At 37.2% G+C, this 24,815-nt stretch overlaps 1 protein-coding gene across 4 annotated transcripts in view; it reads left to right on the top strand.

Annotated features, from left to right (window-relative positions):
* The window catches only part of LOC113065112 (poly(rC)-binding protein 4-like), a 72,959-nt gene that overhangs the window by 24,951 nt on the left and 23,193 nt on the right, over window positions 1-24,815 (top strand). For all 4 annotated transcript variants that reach the window (XM_026236307.1, XM_026236308.1, XM_026236309.1 and 1 more), the window contains 2 exons: window positions 18,155-18,334; window positions 21,175-21,198. In XM_026236307.1, the coding sequence (XP_026092092.1) occupies window positions 18,227-18,334; window positions 21,175-21,198 (132 nt within the window). In that variant the 5' untranslated portion in view covers window positions 18,155-18,226. The remainder of the gene's footprint in view (window positions 1-18,154; window positions 18,335-21,174; window positions 21,199-24,815) is intronic.

Below are 24,815 nucleotides of genomic sequence, written 5' to 3'. Positions count from 1 at the left end.
GTTCAATATAGCGTTACTTTTGACAATGTTAAATGTTCACTTGCGTACTTTCATGGGGTTATGAATCGTGTTCTGACACAGTATGAAATAAAGATTGTGATTCTAGAAGCATCTGTGTTCACATACTTTCAGTGAGTATGTTTCTGGACTTGTTTATGCTAATGCCAGCAGTAGCATGACTTGCGGTATCAAGGAGCTTTGCTGTCGTATTACGTGTGCAGCAGGCGCAATGATATTACGCAGCGCCTGAAAATAGTCCCCAGGATCTCTGCTATTTCTGCAACTACACAAACTAGCTGGGGACTATTTTTAAGTGCTGCATAATATCACTGCGCCTGCTGCACCAGTGGTATGGTTCAAGTTCCTTGATTATTACGCTGGAATGAGAGTATAGTTCCTACCCATATCAGCCTAGAAAATAACAACTTTTAATTTCCTGTTGTCTGTTGGTCATTTTTGAGCGAGATGCTAACGGTCTAATCAGATTCAATGATCTATGCTAAGCTAAGCTAAGCAAAAAGTGCTACTGCCAGACCCAGAGATCGACTGAATGGATCCAAAAACGGTAAAACTGTTTAACTCTAAGGGAGTTGGAAAATTTGCCTATTTTTTTTTTTTTTAAAGTGTAGTGTTCCTTTAAGACATACTTGCACAAGGTTATGAATCATGTTCGACACTTAAAAAAAAAAAAAAAGAAGCATTTGCCTCTAAGGAAGGTTCTCAGAACTTCATTACATTTATGTTATGAACAAACGTTGTTTGAGTACCGTTAATAAAACATTTGTTCAAAGTTATTTGGTCTCTTATAATGTTCTCAAAACGTTAGAACAAAAACGTTCAAAGAACATTCAGAAATAGCATTTTTATAACTTTTATAACATTCTTAAAATATGTTTTGTTAGCTAAAGGTTGCAGGCATGCTACAAATGTGCACTTAAGTTATTAATTACGTTCTGGCACATTTTGAAAACAGAAGTGCATAAAATCTAATTTATGTACAGTAGCTAGAAGCAAAGTACTTTGAGTATCTTTCTGGATCAGTTCACACTAATGTCCGCTTGCGCACAATGATGCTAAGAATGCATACTTATGCTGTGTTATGAATGAAAATTAAATCTCTATGAATAGGCTTAACATTTGTAAAAATAAAATATTCGAAATGTTTTAAAAAAAAAGAGCAAAAAATGAACAATGCATCCTTGATGTTTACTAATAAACAGAGCTTTTAAATGACCCATTAAATGAGCCTGGGAGGAAATTCATCTGAGACATGAGAGGAAATGATGACTCGGATCTTAACGGGATTCTGTATTGCTGTAGCTTGTTTTACAATTAGTCTTCTGAGCTCATCGATTAAAGTCCACTGTCTAGCAAGAGACGAGACGTGCAGATCCTTTGTGGGTGTTTTTACCCCGGAGGGGCCGTCCTGATTGCTGCCCAGATGTCCATTACTTTAACTGAGAGTAAGAAACAGCAGACTGCCAACTTGAGAGAGAACGAGATAAGACAGGGAGAGGTAAAGTGCAGGGAAGAGATGCTATTCCTGGTCAAAACATTCTAAGTGCTGAAGCAATCCTGTCTTCCTGTTGGTGCATTAATGTCTCTTCTTTTTTATAAAAATGTAATGAGATCCTGCTCCTGCTCTATCCTAAATAATTTTAAAGAAAAGGTGTTTGGAAACATTGTGTTCCCTTTTGCTTCACGAACAGTAAGACCATGAATTCAAATAACAGTCCATAGGTTGACTTGGACCTACTATGCTATGACTTTCAGTCATGCACAAAGCCGCCACATTGAGGTTTGGTACATTCCAGTGTCATTTAAGATGACAAAAGGGGTATTTTTATATGTGCCATCGTAGCTTTCACAGGGACTGTAGTCTGAGGTTGTGGAGACACTGAGCTTAGCGACAAAGCCTTGCATTTGTTTAGAAAAGGTTTCTGGTTTCCATCCTTTTCATGCTTTTAGGTATTTTTGGAGTCATAATGTTGGTGTTTATGGGTTTTATTTTGCACAGGTTGCTTGTTCAAAGGATATGAGAGAAATAGACTTGGCTGCATTTTAATTGTGGTTCATTCTTCAACATTTATGTGATTAAGCGGCATGATCAAATGGAAAATCTAAAATAAATGAGCAAATTTTGATAACAAATCAGTTCGAAAGTAGGCAGTAGCATTAGAAATATGCTGTATGCTTTGCATGAGACATTTTTTTCTTTTTTTGCAAATTGTGCCTCTTAATTAAATCACAAATTAATCCACTCAAGACTTTCCTATTTTGTGCAATTATAGGACTTTTTCTGATTAATTGTCAAAGCTTGTGGAGTTCTGCTTCTAATAATTATAATGCCCAATATAATGGATGCTTTTAATCAAGGAAAATAAAACAAGACACAAACCTTCTCGTGTCTTTTATGACCATTTGCAGTAACTTGCCTGCCATCAAAGAATATTACAGCAGCAGTTTAACTCGAGTAACAAAAAAACACACTCACAGACACACAGACAAATACTGAGATTTATTCATGTACATCCATTACAACTTTGCATTCAGTATAGCTAAAACAGTGTTTAAAAAGCTATTTCACATACATTGACACTGTAGTAGATACACAACTTAGACTGCATAGATCCGTATCAGAGTGAATGTAATGGTATACAGCTAAATATTGATTATTTTACTTATGAATATATTTTATTGTTATATTATTGTTATTATTATTTATTTAATACTGGTTGCAGGACACTGTAGTTCATTTATGTAAGTGAAGATAGCAAAAACAAATTATACTGCAATATATTATGCACAAAAATCCTTCATATAGTGCACAACCAGTAAAATTGATAAGAATTTAGGAGCACAAATTATTCATACACTTTGACCTGACCGTGTTTCACGTAAGTCTTATCTGACATTATAAAGATGGATTTGTTCTGACACAGTTTAACTCTGAGTTCTTGTCATATTTCATTACCATTTTCGAAATAAACTGTGAAATAAAATTTAAAAAAGCGAATAAACTGTGTGTGAAATGTTGGAGGTTCCTGAATACATTTTGGTTTGACTGTATATAAATTATGTGTATATAAACTGGAATACCGAAGATTCAAGAAACGGAACATAATACTTCTGCCGTTTCAGCAGAGAACCAACAGATGGCTAAATTATCTTGACTTATTGTCCTATTGAATTGCAGCAGGCACAGGAAGCCCAGCATTACATTATCCCTTGTAAGCCTGAATTAGCACAATGGCTGTGGAAAGCTTGAGGATCCGTAAAATCATGGGGAGAAAAAAATCAATAGGTGCTGTAGGGGCTAACGAGGCAGATGCATGTTACGCAGAAGAGTTTGAATGCTATCTGGACGGTTTAGCCTAAGGTACATGGGATGGGGGCCAGACTGTGTTCTAGCACACGACGGACCCCCTGGAGACAGAGACTGAGTGCTCACTCAATAGACGAAACATGGACTGACACGCTCTCGCCATGAGCGGCTGAGCTCAGCGCTAGTCACTTGCGTCAACATCCCAAAGGCTTCGCCGTCAGGTGTGGTTTTATTTTTACCCGCGTTGGAATGTAACACCACAAATTGGGATTTTATACCAAGTAACGTGTAAATTAACAAGGGCTAACGCCACGTGAACCTCTTAACAAGCCGCGCGTGTGGTCTAGCGCTACTCCACACTTCTGTGAGGACCAAATTTACCTGCTTCTTCTGCACTGATAATTGCTGACAAAACCAACAGTGGATCCAGTCGGTGGGCCTTTCCCAACCCTCGGATGGTTAGCCAAATGACACCGAGTGTATAGCGTTCTGCGCTACCCATTCTTTGGTACAGACAAAGGGAGACATTTACTAATGAGACTGAGAGCAGGCCATCCAGTCCATCAGACGCCTCCATCGCACACGCATTGACTGAACAGAGCTGTAAATCACAATTAGAGTGACATGACTTAACAAGGCTGTCTGCCGTCCCCGCTTCTTCGCCTGTCATAGCATAAAACCCCAGAATTACAATTCTATAATTAGATCATTTGTCCCTTCACCTAATTGGCACGGTGGGTTGTTCGCCGCTTCTCATTTAGGACTAATATTCTGTTGTTAAACGAATAAGATAAAGATGCGTAAATGTCAGAAGTGCATTTATTAAATCACAATGGGATCCAGGATATTAGTATATGGATATTGCAACCTAGGTGTACCATTTGTCATCAGAAGGAGTAATGAGATTCGTCTGCGACGATACATTCATTTGCGACGAGAGTTTTTAATCAGACGTTATCTGTTTGGAATATGTTTATTTATATCTCTCCGAAAGCAATCTTTCTGAAAACCAGGAGTGCGAGATTTGATGGTGCACAAGTGCACGAGAAAAAGGCTTTTCGGAGAATCAGATTGCCTGGTTTTGATGGAATACAGCTGGTTTTTGTGCCTGCTTTGTAATGCAAATAAATCAAAAGGCCATCTTCATTTCATGAATGCACTCACACGCACATTGTACATGCAACCTCAAGTAAAACATGCTTGTATCACATTTATGAATTGATTTGTTAGAAAGATCTTTATTTGAAAGTGTGAAATTTAGAGTCAATACACTGAATAACAGCAAAACATGATTTTCTAATAGAAACATTCCCTGACTGGAGTTGGGCTTTGAAACAGTTGGCCCCATAGATATCTATAGATGCCCTATTTGATCCACTCCAGATACATTGATGCGTCCGCCATCTTGGAATGGTCAACTTTACGTTATTCACCATAATAATCAATGCATTTTCAAACATATAAAAGCATTTAACTTGCTATTGCAGAAACACACAGTCAACACGCTCAAAAGTTCAGACCATTCCAAAAATGGCAAATGGCGTACATATCATGATCCATAGAAACAGTCGCTAATGAGGTATCTACGTGTGAATGGCCCCGCCCCAAACTCACCACATTGGTTGAGTCAGTTCTGCTGTAACAGCCAAAGAATTACTGTTTTCAAACCGAAACATTCACTGACTGCAGTTGGTCGGTGAAACAGATGGCCCCGCCTCCAAACTCACCCAATTGGTTGACTCAATGCTGCTGTTGTCGGACTAATCAGAGAAAACAGAGAAATGTTTTGTAAGCAACACATCCACTGTTTACACTTTGGGAGAATCAACCTATACATGTCTTGCTCTATATTTTTCTGAAACAAAACGAGTTTTAACATTGACACTCGCTTTTATGATGTACACCTATATGGCGCGAAGCTGCAAATTAAAGAACAGTGCTTGAATAGAGATTACAGGGCAGATGGTTGGTAAAAATAGTAGTAATTTACTTCTTATATCATAAAGTTTGGTAATGTAAGGAGATTAGGTTATATTAGTCATCAAAATGGCTATGATATAGACTAAAAATATCTAGTAAGGAAATTGGTTTTCAAGAAGAGGGCCGATAGTAACCTTTAATATCTGTGACATTTTATCAGTCGGGGTAATTCTCACCTTCACGTGACTGAACATCATTCAGCCTGGCTTATCTCTGAACAAAATTGAGAAATAAATAGCGGCAGCCAACATATACACTGAATGGATCATTAGCGGCGTAAGTTTTGCAACTTATTTTTCATTTCTCATTTGGTTTTAATAGTTCTTGGGTCTCTCATGACATGGTTTGACTGATGGGGCAGGAGGTCAGCACTCTTACAGAGTGTTAGGGCATGGTGGGCGAGCAACTTTGTTCCCCATGGATCTCATTAAAACCTTGAGGAGAAGTGGTGTGAGTCTGACCACTGAAGAGCGCTGCCTGGTTGAAGTTAAAGTGATCAGGCCTTTTAAGAATTGTTGGGAACCTCAAATATTAGAGAGGAAGTTATGAATTTCTTGTTCTTTCTTTCATAGTCAAAGGCTCTAGTGTTTTTGAACTGCTTTATACAATGACATACTTTATGTGAAGTTAGTTCCTGATACAGTATTTCTATAACCAATGGGATCAGGCTTTTTACAGATAGGGGCTTGACTCTATGAATGAGGAAATAAAATGAGAATCGATTGTCAAGGTAGGGTTTGGGATAAAGTTAAACCCAGGGGTGTAGGAACAAGCTCATATATTGAGTATTAACTAGGTGAAGTAGAATTGCCATGATTTGCTTTTTTGTGAGCACAACCATTTGACAAAATATAAGCTACGCTTGGTCGTTTTTTGTGCTTACAACTACAGTTTTATGGTTTGCATGGTAACCAAGTAATTATAGAAGAACATTACACCAAACTACTGCTTTTCTAATAATAAATAAATAAATACAATTTAATTAATCACAATTTTCACAATAGTAGAAGTGAAAAAACATGTTAATCATAGAAACAGAATGCAAGACATTAAATATTTGAATGGCATTTTTTATCTCATCCAAAAATGGCGAAATTGTAATCATTTACCAATTCTCATATCATTCCAAACGCATATGGATTTATTCCTTATGAAGAACACAAAAGAAGGTATTTTGATTAATGTTGATAACCAAACCGTTTTGGTGATCGTTCACTTATATTCATATATATATTGAACCATTCCTTTAATGCATACTGTATTTTTAATTAATAGAGCATTGACCCACCCAGGAATGATCGTCCAAAGGATCTTGATCACGCAATAGGTTCTTCTTGGCGACGTCACAAAGTGCCCTATTAGGTACTTTGCATAATTAAATGTGTGTTTATAGGTGGAAACCGAGTAGTTGTGTATATCAAAAGTAAGATATGTTTTCACAAGGGGGAAATGCGTCGAGTCCTGTCGCCTGTACTCTAATTCGAGCAGGCTGTCTGGATCCCTCAGGGCTCCAGCTGTCCAGCATAGAACAGCTGAGGAGCCTCCCAAAGATCAGAGGCACACGCCCGAACCGCTCTGCTTGTGCAGCTGACAAAAGACCAAACCCCGACCCTCCGCCCTGCCCCACTCAGTTTGCTTTGTGCAACAGTCCTGGAATCCACCCCTGTGTGAAGGGTGGGTGGCACGTCGTGTTGTTTTAGCACCATGCTCTATTGGGCTCAGGCGTCAATTCCCTTAACCTAGCATGTCTGAGACACATATCTGTCATTGGAAGGGCTGATGAACACAGGCCTCTAGTGGCTCGGATATCACAAGCCACCTCTTGGAAAAAAAAAGGCGTCAGTCGCAAGTTAATTCACATGGAAGATCTACTGCAGCGCTGGTATATTATGTATTTGGGTCAGTTTGTGTCAGGAAGCCTGGGGTTGGCTCATCAAGAGCGAAGTTTTCCATAATCTCTGTGTTTGACAAAAAACAATATAGAATTTCTGTCAAGTTTTCTTTTGGATTTTCAGACTGGGATAAAGTGCGGAATCATTTGACCGTTTCTCTTTTGCGAACTCTTCCAAAGTCGTTATCACAAGCACATGCAGTACAGCTCTGGTCAAGAGGAAGCATTTACAGATTTCCAACTAATAGCTGCCCCTCGTGATCACAGGAAGCAAATGTGAATTGGAAAATCCAATAACTCTGCAGCCAGGTCCTTTATGTTGTTCCTCCTGTCCTTTTCCCCCCAATCTCCATTGTATTTACACCGCCATCCGATGGTATGCGAGTAATCCTTTGCCACTTCAGAACTGGGGTCAGAGATAGAAAATGAGAAAACAAGCCAGGGTAATTTTCCTCTGCCAATATTCTCGGCCGGTGACCTTCACCTGGACTGAAGTGGAGGGAGCCAGGCAAGTGGCGGCCGAGGAACTAAGGGGTGAGGATTGAAAGCTAAGAAAAGCGAAGTGGAAATGGAGTTTCCTGCCGCTGGAAGGTTAAATATCTCTGCTGCCTTTTGCGGAGCATCTAATTAAATCAAAATGGGCCAGTTTCAGGTTATTGCCTGTACTCATTAAGAGTCTGAAACCACTGAACAAACTTAATTCGGCACCGCCACTCAGCTGGAGCCTTTCGCACAAAATGAGAAAAAATGATGAGTAGAACTGCATTGGGTTTAAGCATTAGGGAAACCGCTGACATCTTCATATGCTAGTCACAGCGGTTGGATTAGCGGTCATGTGTTAGACTTTAACTACTTCTATTATGCACAAAATTACATTTTTACTTCTGGGTTTAAGTGCTCCACTTGCAATAAGAGAGTATGCTGGCCTTAACAAGTACACAACCAGACAATTTCCAATCGTCCCTAGAGTTTCTTTTCTGCTTTAAAACAAGAAGTGAAGACATCGTAAAAATTCAGACACTGACCGAAGTTGTAATATATAGGCTGTTCTTATAGATGTATGCTTTAGATGCTCTTTAATTGTGATGTTCAGACAATGGTGATTGATGGACTCTGACTGTGTGGGTTACACGTTATAATCCGCCATCTGAATGATTGCCAACCCTGTAATTCCAGCACCTGGTTACCGAGTGGTAATTTAGGTGGCGGTACTAGCCATGAAGTCTTATGAACCATTTCCAGTAGCGATCCTGACACAATCTAAGGATAATAAACATGTGATTAGCATAAGCTTTTGGGTGTAAATCTTTAGACCCCCCCCCCCCCAAACGCTTCATCTGCTACACACAAAATATATTTTGAAGAATGTTGGTAACCATTTACCAGACAGTAGCCATTGTCTTACACAATATATGTAATATAAGCAACGATAATAAATCTGTCATTAGCATTAGCATTTAAGCTAAACAGGTAGCTCTAGCTAAAGGTTTAGAGTTTGTGGTTTGTATCAAGTTCAGCTTAATGCAATCCATGATTAGAATATGTTTGTCCAGGAAATTGTCCTCAAATGCAGTAAGAGACTGTAAAGGAAGGAGAGGTCATTTTGGCAGACGATCAATAGTATCAGATCCACATTAGTAAACCGTCCTTGTAAAACTACACATGGATTAAATTAGAATGATATGGCATTGTCTTTGTGAACTTTTGTTTGTGTCCTAGAGCTGGAGTACGTGTTGGCCATGGCTTTCCAATGCTGATATTCAAATGTTTGGTGTCCATCATTTGAATATTACCTGGCGTTCTACTTCTCTTTGTCCTTTTGCAGACAGCAGTTTAGAGTCTGTGTGAACCAATGGCTCCTTTTCACTGATCTGGAGTCAGGAGTGTGTTTGCTCCTCCTCTTCAACCACGTGTGCTTTTGAGGACACTGATTCCAGATCAGCACTCTAAGGACAACTTAACATGGCTGTGATTTCATGAGTCATGTCACCTTTCGCACAGATTTTCTTACTATTAGCAAGTTTTTGATCTTTTTCTTGCTCTAGTTTCGTGAATGTTTAGATGCCAAAGAACATTTAAGTATGTAATTAGCAGCTGCAATTTAAACTGTCATTATAAGGGGGAACATTTATTTATTTATTCATTATTTCATCTATTTAATAAAAATAAAAAAAATGTAATTGTTTAATAATAATAATAAGACTAAAAATAGTAGTGATTAATAATAATAATAATAATAATATATTATGAATCATAATAAATTAATACATATTTTTTTAATGTGTAAAAACTATTTAATAATGCTAATATTAATGCTACTGCTGCTACTACTACTACTAATAATAATAAATTACTTTTTTTTAATAAATATGAAATACCGAGTGTGCAGCACAGAGTAACATTAAATGACTGGATTTTTATAAATTTATTTAATCAATTTTCTTTTTTCTTTTAGATTTTTTAAAAATTTATGAGTAGCCTATATTAAAAATAAACAAAAAATATACTTTAAGAATATTTTGATAATAATTATACTATAATTATACTAATTATTACACACACACCGTACATTTATTTGTTGGTTTATATAATGGTTTTAAAAACAGCTCAATGTTTTAAAATGTCACAACAGCAGTATTTTCACATTTTCAACTATTCTTTTAATAATTATCTCAAATGAATGTGAAAATTCTGTTTTTGTCTGTTTGTGTCCATATTCACAGAGTCACATCTCACTTTTGACATATCTATGTGTGCTGCTGAACATGTGCCGCTTGCAAATGTGCAGCACTGAGCTGCAGTCAGCCTCCTGCAGGACTCCTCCTCCAGTCCCAGTCTCTCTCCCGAGCTGTTTTCAGACCCATCAAATAAATCTCCGATGGCCAGAGCCCCTCCAAGGTCAACGCCTGTGTTTAACTGTCAGTCATCCGGCAGAGCTGCTTTTACAAAGCAATGTTACCCAGCGCTGCACAGTCAGCTCTCTGACATATACACACAACACTTGGGAGTAAAGAATATCGCAGCAACAAAAATAGTCAACTCAAAATCTAAATCTCCCCAGAACAGTAATTATACTAATACTCCACAAGTCTTTGACAGTATAATCACTCTCGGCATCCTGATAGTGTTATCTTTTGGGACGTATCCATTGACCTTTAAGTCATTGTAGTGGCACGAGCTGTCAGCGAGGAAATTGATTCCGAGGAGATAGCAATCAGAAAATCCACCCCTCACCAGAAATGAATCCTTAACTCCGCAGCTCTCGCGGTTCGCCGCCACTCACCGCGCAATTATCGTAACAAAACGTAATAATGTACGATTGTGATGCAACGGTCACAAAAGAAACTGGGCTAAATTGAGTCAGACTGCTTTGTACTTAAGCACGCGCACTTCAGAGTGGAGAACTCGGCTTCTTTCGAGAGCTCTTCAACGCCCCTGCTATCCCACATAGCATAATTATAGTGATCATGAGCGCGGGATGAGTGATGGAAGGAGAGGGAGGGCGAGACGTGAGGATGGATGGAGTGGGTGGAGGGAGGGAAGGCAAACTGCATGATCTTGTTTTGTCTTTGTGTTCTGGCAAGGCCCTGTCAAAGCTGAGACATGCTACCCTACACTCGTGCTGTTTAAATAGTGTGCGTGTCGGTGTGGGGAACACACTGTGCACGATATACGCCGAAAAACACATTTCAACTATATGATGCATTTTCAGTAACTTGTTTTCAGGCAAATCGGTTTCGCTTACTTTGGAAATCAGTTGCATTTGTATTTAGTTTTATTGTCTATATATAACAATATCTGCAAGTGCTTTCATGCCTCAAAAACTGGATACAGTAACATTACATTCAGTTTTGCATTGGGTTCATGTGAGGATTCTTTTGCGAATTCGAATGCTTTTTCGTCAGCAGAGAAAATATTATTTACCCAAGGCCTGCTGGCTCATTGTTGTCCTGCATAAGAGATTAGACCCAGTGTTTTTAACCAGCCGCTTTACATATCGTCAAAGCAATTCACCCAACAATAACACCAGCTCAGCCCTTGTGTGATGTTAATAGAGCTTCCAGTCCAAGGACAGCCCAGCGTTTATAGAGACGGAAGCTTGTCTGTTTGATTTGGAGGGGTGATGGTGAAATGGGCGAAGAGCCTGTTGGGACAGGCCCCGAATCCATCATCCGTGGGTCACTGAGAAAGAGAAAGGGAATTGGGAATGGATGGGGATTTTAAAAAATGGTTTTAACCCCATCCTACAGGTATTAGAAATCAGTTCCATAATTCATGTTCATGAAGTGTCATGGGCTGTAATAGAAATTCTATTGTGTGTGTTGATGGACGTCCAAGAAAGTCCTTCAAAATCTGAGATTAATCCTATAATCCACAGCCTTAGATGGTGTGTATGAGCTCAGTGAATGGTTTATCTCAAATCAGGTCACGATGCAACATTCCAGAGGAGCATTTTATTGCTAAGACTACTTTTTTTAGCCTTTTTTTATAGTTCATGAGATAAATAATGTGGTTTGCAGTTAAAGCCACATTAGCAAAATTTCAGATACATGTTACTGGTATAAAAAGCTCATTGTCTATTTTCAGTAGTGCATGAAGTCAGACGCAAACCAAGCAGCTTTCTATTGGTCAACACTGCGAATTTGCATGACCAATTTGACTCCGTTGCGAAATCTGTGTGGGAAAATCTTTCATCCTCACTTAAAATATTCCTGTAGCATGTACTCCTGTTGAAATAATGGTAAATGTGACCAAACACACAAGTTTTAGATGTTTCTCCAAAAATTCCTTAGGCTAAAGGCCCGTTCACCAAGCACGATAACTATAATGATAACGATAAATATTTAGTTCTAAAAATCGTTCTCAATAATAAAGAATAGCAGAGTCCACACTACAACTATAACGATAAAGAGAGAAATGGTATCATTAGAATCATTTTCATTTTTTCGAGCTGATGAATGATATAAACATTGACATCCAATCAGAATCCACCCTGCTATAACAAGCTCGAGGATTTAAAGCGCAGACGTACGTGCGCTCAGAATAAACAGACGATATCGTTCACTGGCGTGGACGCTAATAATATTATCTTTATAGTTATCTTTATAGTTATCGTTCTTGGTGTGAACGGGGCTTTACTTTAACCAAAATAAAAATAAAATGTCAATTGTTGACATACAACATGAGTCTTTAGCTATAATATCAACACAGATTGCTGTTTGATCATTTGGTGTTTGAATTGGAAATGTTTGAGTGCTTCTTGAGATTTCTTACTTTTACTCTCAAACTTTGGTATCTCAACAAATCCGAGCATAATTTGACACTTTCTTTGATATGGAAACAAAAAATTTTTTCAGTATATACCTACATTTTGCAATTCTGTATTGTTTTTATTATTAAGGACATAAATGACAAGTGTTTATTACCATTATTCAAAAATGAATGGAGAAATTGATGAGAAATGTTCTTGTTGAGATCTCAGATGTTTGGTCGCAAACCTTTGGTATCTTAACAAATCTGTTTGTGCACTGAGACTTTGCTAAATGCTGTGTTTTTATTAACTAATAAATGCATTCATATGCAAAAGAGATTAGCCAAATACAACAGAGTTTATTTACAAATGTAAGTTTAAAGGTACCGTAACAAAAATAGTTTTTGGCGTCAGAAACCTTGACTAAAAGTTGATTTTTTTATCAGGAAAGAAAAATACAATAAACGGCAAGATATGGTCTCTTTAAATAACAAAGCAACCAATACGAAAACATTACTCATTTTATATGCAAATAGTTCAGACATCACAACAGAGCTTATTTACATAGAAAAGAATGGACTACAATCCCGCGAACCATTGTGATTAATTAAAAACAAAACAAAACAAACAAAATATGCATATACCGTTTATTTAAATATTTAGGTGTTTTGAGTTCACCTAAATGAAAAAGTTCACCTCACTTGTGTCCTTTGCGGTGCGTCATGGGAGTGGGCAAAGCTCAGCGCTCGTTTAGCATGATTTGCTTGCTGCGACTATCTGATTGCTGGCATTTTCTGTACAGGATCATGGGTTATGTAGTTTTTAACCAAAGAGTCCCATTAAACATAATTATTTAAAAGATAAGGTGAAATAATGTGAATTGATGGCTTTAACAGAAGCACATAACATCGATTAAGATCCTCGGGGCTCACAGTAGGTCTGTCTTTAAAGGTTTATAAGTTGATGTTAACAATACAATTCCCTATGGAGAAAATTGATGGCATTTTACTTCCGGAGCTGAATTGTTGCACAACTGTTGAATTTTTTTGCTGCAAAAAACCTTGAGTAGAAGTGGAATATTTGTATTTTTCATCAGGAGAGAAGAATTCAATAAGCAAAAGGCCACTTTAAAATATAAATATTGACAAGCAGAACTGCACAATGAAGAATTAAATAATGACCAAGAGTTCATCAAGGCCCTAGTGATCATTAAGGCCTGCCTGGGGCACCCCTACCACTCTTGCTTTGGTGGTTTCCTGTTACAGCCCTTGTATTTATGGAATGCGCCATTATGAATGTAGAAGGGGTGTAGTGGGGAGGGCTGCGGGACAAGCACGCAGTGAACTGATACATTAGTGTGTGCGGCCTTGACTGGCAGGGTGTGTATTTGAGCTGCGTGTCAAACACGAAAGAAGAGAGAGAGAGAGAGCGAAAGAGAGAAAAAGACCAATGCAAATAGCAGCGCTCTGCTGTGACCTCGAACGTCTCCCTGCATACAGATGCTTTGAATGAATCCTGAGTTTGTGTTCATATTCAGACCCTCCCAGCGTGAGTGCAGGTGCTCCTTAATGTCAGTGCCTGAGCGTGTATCGATCTCAAGCTGTGCTCTGAAATGCACATTTGGGATACTAACTCACAACATGTGGTCAATGTCCCATGTTACATTTAAGTAAGGACACATGAGGCAATCTGTTTCTGATGTTTTGACATGCTTACTGTACCATGATAATATTTGCCTTTGACGGTAATACCATGGTTTTTTCATGGTACTCTTACATAATCAATAACTGTATTTGCATGAACTAGAATATTCCGATGTTAATCAGAATGTGTGAATATTCTGATCACGCAAACATAATGTAAATGCATTAACTTGATCACTATAACCAGATTATGCCAATATTCTGGTCTATCTGAATAACACTCGCATGTTATTGTTGTAATCAGAATTTTAGGTTTTTGCGAACACCTTATTCAGAAAATCCGAACTTACCGAGTCCAAACAAAGATAAATCAGGGTGATATTAAATATACTTAGTAAAAATCAAATAAAACTTGAGACAATGGAGAAATGCATATTTGAAGCAGGAGATTCAATAGTTTTATTAATGTTTTAAGGTGTGATAGCATTAGCAAAATTTTGCCAACAGTTTTGCAGGCAGAAAAGGTACATTGTAGTTTTCTGATGAACAGTATAAAGCACCGTTCAAGTCACTTTCTAACCAAGGATTTTTTTTTGTATAAACATTTCAAATTTTACACATTATCATTAGACCATGCTGGGAAAATGTTTTTAAAAGCTTTTTGATATCTCAAACCATTTTCGTGTAACTTGTCGTCAAAGTTGTTGGCATGACGCCAAACTGGATCTGAGGGCGTATTTCTGCAACTCTTTGGCATAACGATACCAAAATGAACGTGCATTATAGTCATTCAACACCGATTTTACCAGATCAATTTTGTGGCAGCACCAGATATTGGTGAGTGATGAGCAATTATGTCACATTACAAGCAATTTGTATTTAAGGGTTTCCAACAGCCTATAAATGTCTTGAATTATAATATTTTCAATTTGACTGCTGCTCGCTGCCATGCCATTCAAATTATTCAAATTTCCAGCAGCTGTGAAGTGAGTAATTCTTTTTTTCGGAATAAAGGCTTACCCAGAAAACAGAACTGATTTGAGAACTCTGTGCATGTAAACACGGTCACTGTGGTGCTTTATTGTAATTGACTGTGGGTAGTCTTGATAATCCATATTTTCACACACTACAGGTCGGCGAAGCATCATTTGGCACTGCCAATTAGTCTTCATTAGATGCAGAACTGTATTAAACATAAAGAAAATGTGATTTGCATTAATTAGATGGGAGATTATGTTCAAACAGAGACCTTGCTAAGTTGCTACTGGTTCTTAGATATACAGGTGTAAGTAACCTCACAGTAGCAAATGTTCCTGGATAAACATGGACCTTGGTGGTCTAGAAACAACATTCCAGGTTTGATTTAGGGTTAGAGGTTTAGATCTGTGGTTTAGTGGCTGTGAATGGACTCATAAAAAAATCAGTTAGACCGGGTTTAATGATTTTATGTAATTGATTATTGGCTGGGAACCTTAACATTCAGGATTGATTTACATATATATATATATATATATATATATATATATATATATATATATATATATCTTTACCTTTCTCTGTTTAATAAAAACTTTAGATTTGTTAAAAACGTTTTTTTTTTTCTTCACTTACTCGACTTGTCTTCTATTTTGCCGTAGTATGATATATTTAGCCAAGTGCATGGCTCATTTAGACCTAGACATAGTTCTAAACCTCTTGACTGAGTTTTTTTAGGCTTGGTGGGAACAAAGAGCCTTTGAAACCTGACATCTGTAGCAGCAGCGATTTATTATCATAATCTGGCATGAAAAACATACGATTTGTACATATTTATTGATGAAGTGATGGAAATTTCCATCTGGCAGTTTGTAATTTGGTTACATTTGGGCAAATAAATCAAAGGTAGAGCTGTACACTTAATCAAATCACAATATGGATTATAGTTTCTGTGAATTTTAAGCACAAAAAAAAACAAAAAAACAGTTCACAGGTGTGAACCAGAACCAGTGGGCACCATCATCTCGCTCTTGTCCCTCTCGCTGTCTCTTCTTCTAATTGGTTGGTGGATCGCCTTGAGGGACGAGCTAAAAAAATGAGACCGGCACAAGTAGCGATCGCTTTGCACTAATGATATGTATATGCCACCACCCCCCGTGGACATGACTATCCAAAGTCACACTCCCAAACTCCTACACAGCCAGCAGGCGGCCTCACCATTGCCTCTTCGCTTCGCTTTTTGGACTTCTGGCCTAGTTTTTACAGACTGATGCACTGCCCCTTTGAAATCTTGGCCGTCTTCTGATGTTATCTGAAAACACACACCCACACCTGTAATTGAGCGGCCGTGTCAAACGAAGCTTTAATTAACCTGTCGGCAGATTTCAGAAACCACAATGTGGGTGAATCTGGGTGGTGTTAATGCAGAGCAGTTATGGTGCGTTTGATTCTAGGATTCATCAGCTGCTAAAGAGAATTCTTCATTAGCATGCTGTGATGCCACAGTTTTAGCACCTGTGACGTTTGATGTAGCAGTTTCTCTGAGAGCCGAGCGCTTATTTCATTCAGCCTGAAGCTTCAGCAACACTTGCCAATCAAGTTTTGGATGATAACACATGCAGCCTTATTGTGGGTACATTTAGAAGCTGAACGGAAGTTTATAAGTGTTAAGTAGACTTGATTCCCGTCCCTCGGGAGATGGAGGTTACAAACATAATAATTTGCAAATGTTTTCTTTTTTTTTTTTTCAAGATCAACTCTTTACTCAAACTTTTCTATTCTAACTACGAGAACTGCTCTGATTTCTTGTAGACTCTTAAAATCTAGTCGTGCCATGCTTTGAGTTTTATGCATTTATACCATTTTAGAGGAGTTTTAATTTAATCCGTGTTTTTAAGTTTTTGTAATTTTAGTACTTAAACTAAAAAATAAATAAATGCATTAGAAATAGTGCCTAATGGTAATGAATGTAAGTTCACACTGACAAAAAAAGAGAATATTTTTAAAAGGCACATCAAATTACTATGAATAAAAAAAATTATAAAAATTATTATTTATAGTGATTCTGTGCTTTTCTCAATTTATTAGTTTTTTGTTTCAAATATTTCTATATAGCTGTGATTTAAAGTTTATTTGGTTTAGTAGTTTTAGTAGTAATATATAATATCTTATTTTTCAGAATGGTTTTGAACTAACCTTCAACTTTGTCATAAAAAGGTAAAACTATGTAATATTTTACTTTTTGAAATTTACACACGGTCATAAGGGTCTATAATATCATTCATTGATTGATTCATTCATTCATTCATGTTTATTTGTTTGTTCCAAAATGTAGGGTTTTCACAAATCACTAACTAAATCTAAAATCCTCTCTCTCATTGCTACAGTATGTGTGGGTATATATAACAAAACTGCTTCATATTTGCTATCTTAGATATTTTCAACTTCTCTTTATACCACACTGACTAAAAAAAGCCATCAGATGGTCTCAGAGGAGCCTGTCCCGCTCCCCACGGGTGAACAAAAACTGCAATTTCCTTTATCGAAAAGAAAAAAAAAATTGCCCAACTCAGCACCACCTCTCAATCCACTTCTGGGCCGTCACCAAAAACCGCAGAGCATGCAGCGAGAGTGATTTCAGCAAGCACTTCCACTCTTCCTCTCCTGCTTTGTACGATTGGCTAAATTGGTGCCGCTGGCTTTGGTGGCGCTGTAACAGAAGCCCTCATTGTCACCCTTCAGCTGCTGAGCCATTGTTGGATCCGCGTGTCATGGTTGTCCTCACTTAACTGAACACTTTGGACGTAACAGCAGACGGCGTGGCTATTACATATCACCTTATTTACCACTGTAAAGACATGCGGACTCCCGTCAAGGCAAACAAAAACCACCACATGTTTGAATCTCAGCTGAAGTCGTATCCCAATCCCACCCAACCCTCTCCCATGTGTCCCAGTCTCTCACTGTTCAGTCCCAATGAAGGCAAAACGCCCGAGGATATAGTTGGCGTTTCTGCAGCATTTTAAAAGTGTTATTTATTTTGTTCCAGTGTTAAATATTGACGGATGTTTTGTGCGTTGTCGTTCCAGAGTGGTGAGTGGAAGGAGAGAGTCCTGCCTTCCCCCCTCCCTGCCCATTCCATCATCTGTAGAGCATCTTTCATGCGTCTCCCTGGGCCCCAATCCCACGTCAGGATGAACTGTGAGCAGGATTTTGGAGATGGAGGCATGAACATCACTCTAACTCTCCGGCTGCTCATGCACGGCAAGGTAAACCCACACATTTACGCCACAAACATTTAGTGCTTTCAGTGCAAGGCGACCCTGAGAGTAGCAGCCCGATGCTTCAATTTCAAAATGATTCTGTGCTCTGGACAGAATCCTCTTATGAAAATTTAGTCAAACTGAAGGACAGTGTTATTTTGTTAGCAATGTAGATGGGTGTCACAACCAATTCATACAGAGATGTTTTAATCTAATCTCTGACTTAATCTTTACAACTATAATTTGTCAGCAATAATTTTTTTTTTTATAATTTGAAATACAGTAAAATGTAGTATAATCACTTACGCCTGTTTCACTCATGCATTTGACTGCTAGGTTTTTATAATAAGTTGCTGAAACAAACTGCAACACATTTAAACACCACATTAGCCTACTTTTCTTGTTAAGATATCACAAACATTTAAAATTAAAACTCACCACAGACAGAAACAGTCGACTCTCGTGCCTTTTGCATTTAAATCTTTGTTACACGCAATCCAACGGGTCTTAAATAACTTTGTTTTCCTGCCTCTATAAAAGTGCATATATAATGTTGCCTTGTTTCTCTAAAGTTGCTCTTTTTCTTGTTTTAAATCTAGCCAAAACCCATGTGTTGCGTGTGAAACACAGTAGGCTTTAAATAGTATACATTTATTGTGAAATGACTTTCCGTGTCAATATATGTTCATTTTTACCACAAACAATGCGCTGTCACTTTAATTCAGCGCATTCAGCACAGCAAAAATAGACTCAGTACGTAAACGCACTGCTCCTGGAACGGACTGACAGATCGCAACCGTGTGCAGTGTGAACGCTGGAATTCGTTAACATGGGTGTGTAAAAAAATACGCAACGCATACGCACCGCAGACGGAGTATGTGTGAAACAGGCGTTATGATTAACATAAAAATATCTTAATATAAAAATATTTTAATAAGTACAGCAGGTCAAAATAAGTATGTTGTTTCATTTTCACATAAATTGATTTTATGCTGAATGATGATCGGACAAAATTTCATAATTTATTACATTTCATTTCCACTATAGTTATAAGATAAAAATGTACACTTGCATTTAATATGCTTTCTATGCATATACTTTTTTTTTTGTGAATTTAATTGAACGAAGACCCAAGATGGGATGTCTCTTCTGTATGGTGTAGAATATGTAAATATTGCTGTTTAATACAAAATGTTTAGATATCACATATTAAATATCACTCTTGTGTTCATTTAGTAAGAAAATAAAAAATAAAAAAAAAGAATGTTAATCATGTGACAAATATTTCCAACTACTGTAGATTCTTTAATGTATCGATGTCTTCTAAATGTTTTAAATCTGCTTGAATTCTCTGAAGTTCTTAGTAAACAAATGGTTGTAGATTCCATTGCCATGATATTACAGTGTCAACATGTTCGTTTAACTGTCAGTGACAGATTTCCTCCCACATGCCTAGAACTCTTTGATATCCCTCATTTGCATATCAATAAAAAGGAATGAGTCATTAAAAACAGTCATGAAAAACCAATGAAAACATAATGAACCGTTAATAAACTGCCACATTTATGATTTATGTGTCAATTTACATTAATTCTCCATCAGCCGATTGTGATTTGATCTTCCAATGAGGATAAACGCAGAGATCGTTCAAGACTTAAGTGATGCCTTTCGTTTTTTGGCTGCTCAAAACACACATCCTTGCTGAAAAAGTTTCTAGAAACTTTGGTATGTGGTGTCACAGGGTAATAAATGGTACAAGCCATCATCCTCCAGGCTTTTTTTTTGCACTCTAGTCAAAGTTATAATACTTCATAAATCAAAAGCCACACAAGCTGTTATCACCAGTAAACGAAGGTGGCGATGTAGTATATTCGTACATCGCAATAAGTATAGAATTTTTTTTTTTTTTTTGAAGAACACACAAGCATGAAAGACCACCTCCAAACCTAACTGTCAGTTCATATGATCTAATTTGTACTTTTGTATAATCTGTTTGTACCCAGTCGTACAAAAATAAATAATTATATTGTACAAATTCATTAAATGAGCCACCAATTCGCCAAAATTTACAGTAGTTACAAATTGAGTGTGTTGAGCCACTTGAGAATCATTCCGAGAAAGTGCATTTCTTTTTCGCAAATCAAGAAAAATTTGATTTTTAGGCCCATTTATCAAGTATACATTAAAGTCAACCTGAAATCAACACACATTTTTAGTTTTACTGTTAATAAACTGTTAATCTGTGCTTGTTACGCTAAAGAAGAAAAAGGGTTGGTTTTCTAATATCTAATCAGAATGAAATGTTATTAAAAATGCTCCAACATGCTTTCAATTGGTTTGCAACAATATACCCTACACTGAAGTTTTCAAAAATGGTTTTACAAAAGAAGAACCATTTTTGAACCATTCTGAGAACAGTTCTTAAAAGAACCACTTTTCTCTTAGTGTAAAGAACTCTGAAGAACATTTTTCCATGAAAAGAATGGAAAGGTTCCATGGTTCCATGTCAATAAAGAACCTCTGTTTTTAAGATTGTAACTTTTGCAATCCAGTCAAATCCCGATAAATAAAACCAAGTTTTGTTCTGAAATACTGTACTTTTTGGTCACATAAATCAAATGGATTATAAAAACCATTTTGTGTTGACTTTAAACCCGAGATGGACATTTAAAAGCTACTGAATGCTTCCAGAACCTGTAAGGCCCTGATCTAATATGGTCCCAAGTGATCCCTGAGTGTACAATCACTCCAAACCCAGCCTACCTCATCAAAACCAACAGACAGATGAGAGGGGCGTGAGCTCGGTAATCAATAAGCTGACATTTGCTTTGTTTCTCTTTTCACAGGAGGTCGGCAGCATCATAGGCAAGGTGAGCGAATCTCTTTGTTCCTGTTGTCCCTGCTGTTGACTTAATAGATTTGGTAGATGCGTCTTGAGATTTGTGTCACTATTGGGTTTGCTTTTTCCTCTGTATTAGATTGTTCTCTCAAACTTTCACACAGATCTTTAGGTTCAAAACCCATATTAGAAACCTACAGTATGGATCACTTTAAGACTTGATACTTCCTAGCAAATGGATTGTTAAATGCGACGAGACGTGCATCTTATGTTTTAATGATCTGGATATATTACAATGCTCAATTCTAAAGCTAGCTCTGTTTATCCCTAGAGCGAGTGCAATTGTCTAAACATGGCACAATCTCTTGGAGAGGCCTGATGTAGATGTCCCAATGATTAGTAAACAGTGTGTCAGCTACTGATGAGATGATTTGTGTGTGTGTGTCAACTCAACTCAACTCAAGGTCCTGGGGCGACAAAACATATACATGCACAGATACACGCAGTTGTTGGCATTTCCTTGGCTCCAAATAAATCTCTTGTGACACAAAGCTCTCTTCAGAACTGGCCTGCTAAAAGGTCTCTGGGCCTTTGGCAGAGTTTGGGCTCAGGACAAGAGCCAGATGGAAGGATACAGACCAGTCTGAGATCCGCAGGGGTCTCCGTTGCTACAAAGACGACTTCTCGAAGACACAGTTCACTATTTTGTCTTGCATTAAAAGTAAATTAAGAATGTTGCAATGTCTTAAAAGTGAATCTTTAGAAGAAAATTAGATTAAAACTTTCAAACAAGAAGTCAAGATCAAGCTTAGCTACACTTCCTGCTAAAAGGATCTCCTCGACCAATAAAAACAAAGACTAGCTGAAACAAGTAGTGCCGAAATACTCAACGCAAGTATGTGAATGCAGACGTTCATTGTTATGCAAACTTAGTTTCATATTTCATTTGGGTTAAATTTTCAAAAAACAAATCAAGAACAAGTTTAGCTGCACTTCCTGTTGCAGGGATCTCATTGACCAATAAAAACAAAGCATAGCTTCAACTAGCAGTGCTGAAAGATATTCAATCAAAGTATATGAACACAAGCTTCCCTTGCTACACAAACAAAGGAAAAATCAAGAATAAGCATAGCAGCTCTTCCTGATCTCATCGACCAATAAAAACAAACCTTAGCTGCAACAAATAGTGCCTGAAACATACTCAAATATGTGAAACGTTCCATGCAACACACATTTGATTTCATATTGTGTTCTTTTGGGAACACAGCAAATAAAAACATAAAAAGTTTATGGGGTTATTTCCCTGTCAAATGTCGAGAGTGCATTATTGTAGCGCGAAAGTACATTAATAAAATGCGCGAGCGCCAAGAGCAAAGATAAAGATATTGAAGAGAAGAGTACTTGGCCATGTGCGAACGCAAGAGACACAGTCTAAGCACATACATGCTTAATTTAAGCAAAGAGGAGAGATTCGCGATTGCACTAAACACATTGTAAGTGCAGGCATACTCTCTGAGCGAGCCCAGTTCCTGCGCCCCGCACATTACATTCCGCGACCGAGGAGAGAGATTCGCGCTCGGGCACATTATATTCCGCGTGCAAGCAGAGAGATTCGCACTCGCGCATTATATTAATGTACTTTCGGGCTACAATAATGCGCTCTCGACATTTGACAGGGAAATAACGCCATACAAGTTTGTGTAGCTTAATTTGTGTGTTTCATGCATTGCCACAAGGGGCGCTATAGCTAGCATATATATTTTATTCTACTAGTTTTTTTTTTATTATTATTACACATCGACTACTGTCAGGACAAAGCAACAGTTTGAAGACAATCTGACTAAATAAGTTTGCTTCAGTTAGTTAAAAGCTAGTTTTTAGCTAGCTAGCTAACTGAATCATGTTGATAACTCTTGTCGCTCCCTTGGGTACTGGAGTTATGTACAGTATGCTTTTAGTTCGTTGGCCAGGCATTCATTTCTGCAATTAAATACTTGTGTAGAGTAGGTTTCTGGCTGTACTTCCAAGTACTGGCAATGTTCCTAAATCAAAGTGAACACTGCCGTATCAAAAAGAAAAAGTTAAAAAGCTTGCATTTGTTTGATGCATCAATTTATGCCTAGCCTTAGACTTTTCATCTGGCTAATGAAATATGAATAATGAATATTATGTTCTCTCATAGAGGATTGAAATCATATGCTGCTGTCCCAAGGCGTTTTTAGGTGACAATTATGAAATGATGATCATGTTATGCTCAAACACGTTCCAGTGTAAGATTAGCTAAATTATGATTTTGACATCCTCTGTTGTCTTCTTTTTCATTCTCGTTTTTTTTTCACTGAAGCATAGTAAATAAATGAAGGCCTATGGTGTATAACTCCCCACAGTGAAATCAATAAACCAAGGCTTGGTTTCCCAGACATAGATTAAACACAGTCCTAGACCAAATTTGTGCCATTACCGGTGGCTCTCCGTCACAAATCTCCACTGGAGATACTCAAAGGGGAGGGCAGCCTAGAGTCGATTACTATTCATAATGTGCCTTCAGGAGAAAGGAATGATGGTGAATTGTAAACTATAAGCAGTAAAAGAGCTCAAGCACAGTGGAAAAAATGTAACACTCGAAAGTAAAGGAAGTAGATGCTCATTCAAAAAAAAAAAAAAAGAAAAACTAAGAAATTAATAAAACATTTGTAAAATATTTGTACTAAATTGTTGCAGTGAATCAAAATTATTATTATTATCATTTATTTATCTATTTATTTTTATGAACGGTATGCACAGAAACATTTAAGTTTGTTATTTGCTGTAGTCTTTTGTTTTGTTTTTGTATTGTTTTGTAGTCAAAAAGGTATACAATTCTGAATTTCATTTAACTATATATATATATATATATATATATATATATATATATATATATATATATATTATAATAATAAAATTACAAAAATCTAGATATCAATGTAGTTGAAATGCTATTACAGGTTTTAATAATAATAGCAGATACCATTAATGTTCTATGTGATTATTTTAACAATATGATTCAGTGGTCTGGCCCAATGACATATTCACTGCTAAGTCCTGATTGGACGAGAGGAGGAGCTGGGGATGGAGGTGGATGATTAGTTCCTGAGCGAGCGATAGCTGCTGAATAATGACTGAAGAGACCTTATGAAGGGAATTATGATTGGTGTCGTGATCCTATAGGTAGACGTGGATGAGCTGAGTGTCAGCTGATGCGAGCTTGACTAACATGGCCTGCCAGAACTATCACTACGATCCATTTTGAATTAACTTTTTTAGGAATTAATTATAGTTAAGTAATTAAGTTTTTTTTTGTTACAGTTAACATTTATGTATTTTTACAGTTGACTATAATAACCCAACATTATCATTGATGAATAACAAAACCAAAACATTTTCGTCAGTTATGTTGTTATATATATGCATTTCAATATTTCATTGGCCGAACAATTAACACACAAGTACGCAACTGTATGACAAATTTGTACAAACTGTACCTCTGTTCTTCCGCTTGTTTTTGGTCAGGTTTTTTTATTTTATTTTTTAATATGGTGCCAACTCTGAAGGGGACTGGTTAGGCTATATTTAGTTTATTTGATAAGCATCTGCAAACACTGCTACATG

Source organism: Carassius auratus, chromosome 47 (genome assembly GCF_003368295.1).
Source record: "Carassius auratus strain Wakin chromosome 47, ASM336829v1, whole genome shotgun sequence".
NCBI classification, from domain to species: Eukaryota; Metazoa; Chordata; class Actinopteri; order Cypriniformes; family Cyprinidae; genus Carassius; species Carassius auratus.
Note: the sequence above shows the minus strand (reverse complement) of the source record. Positions and strands in the feature narration are given on the sequence as shown.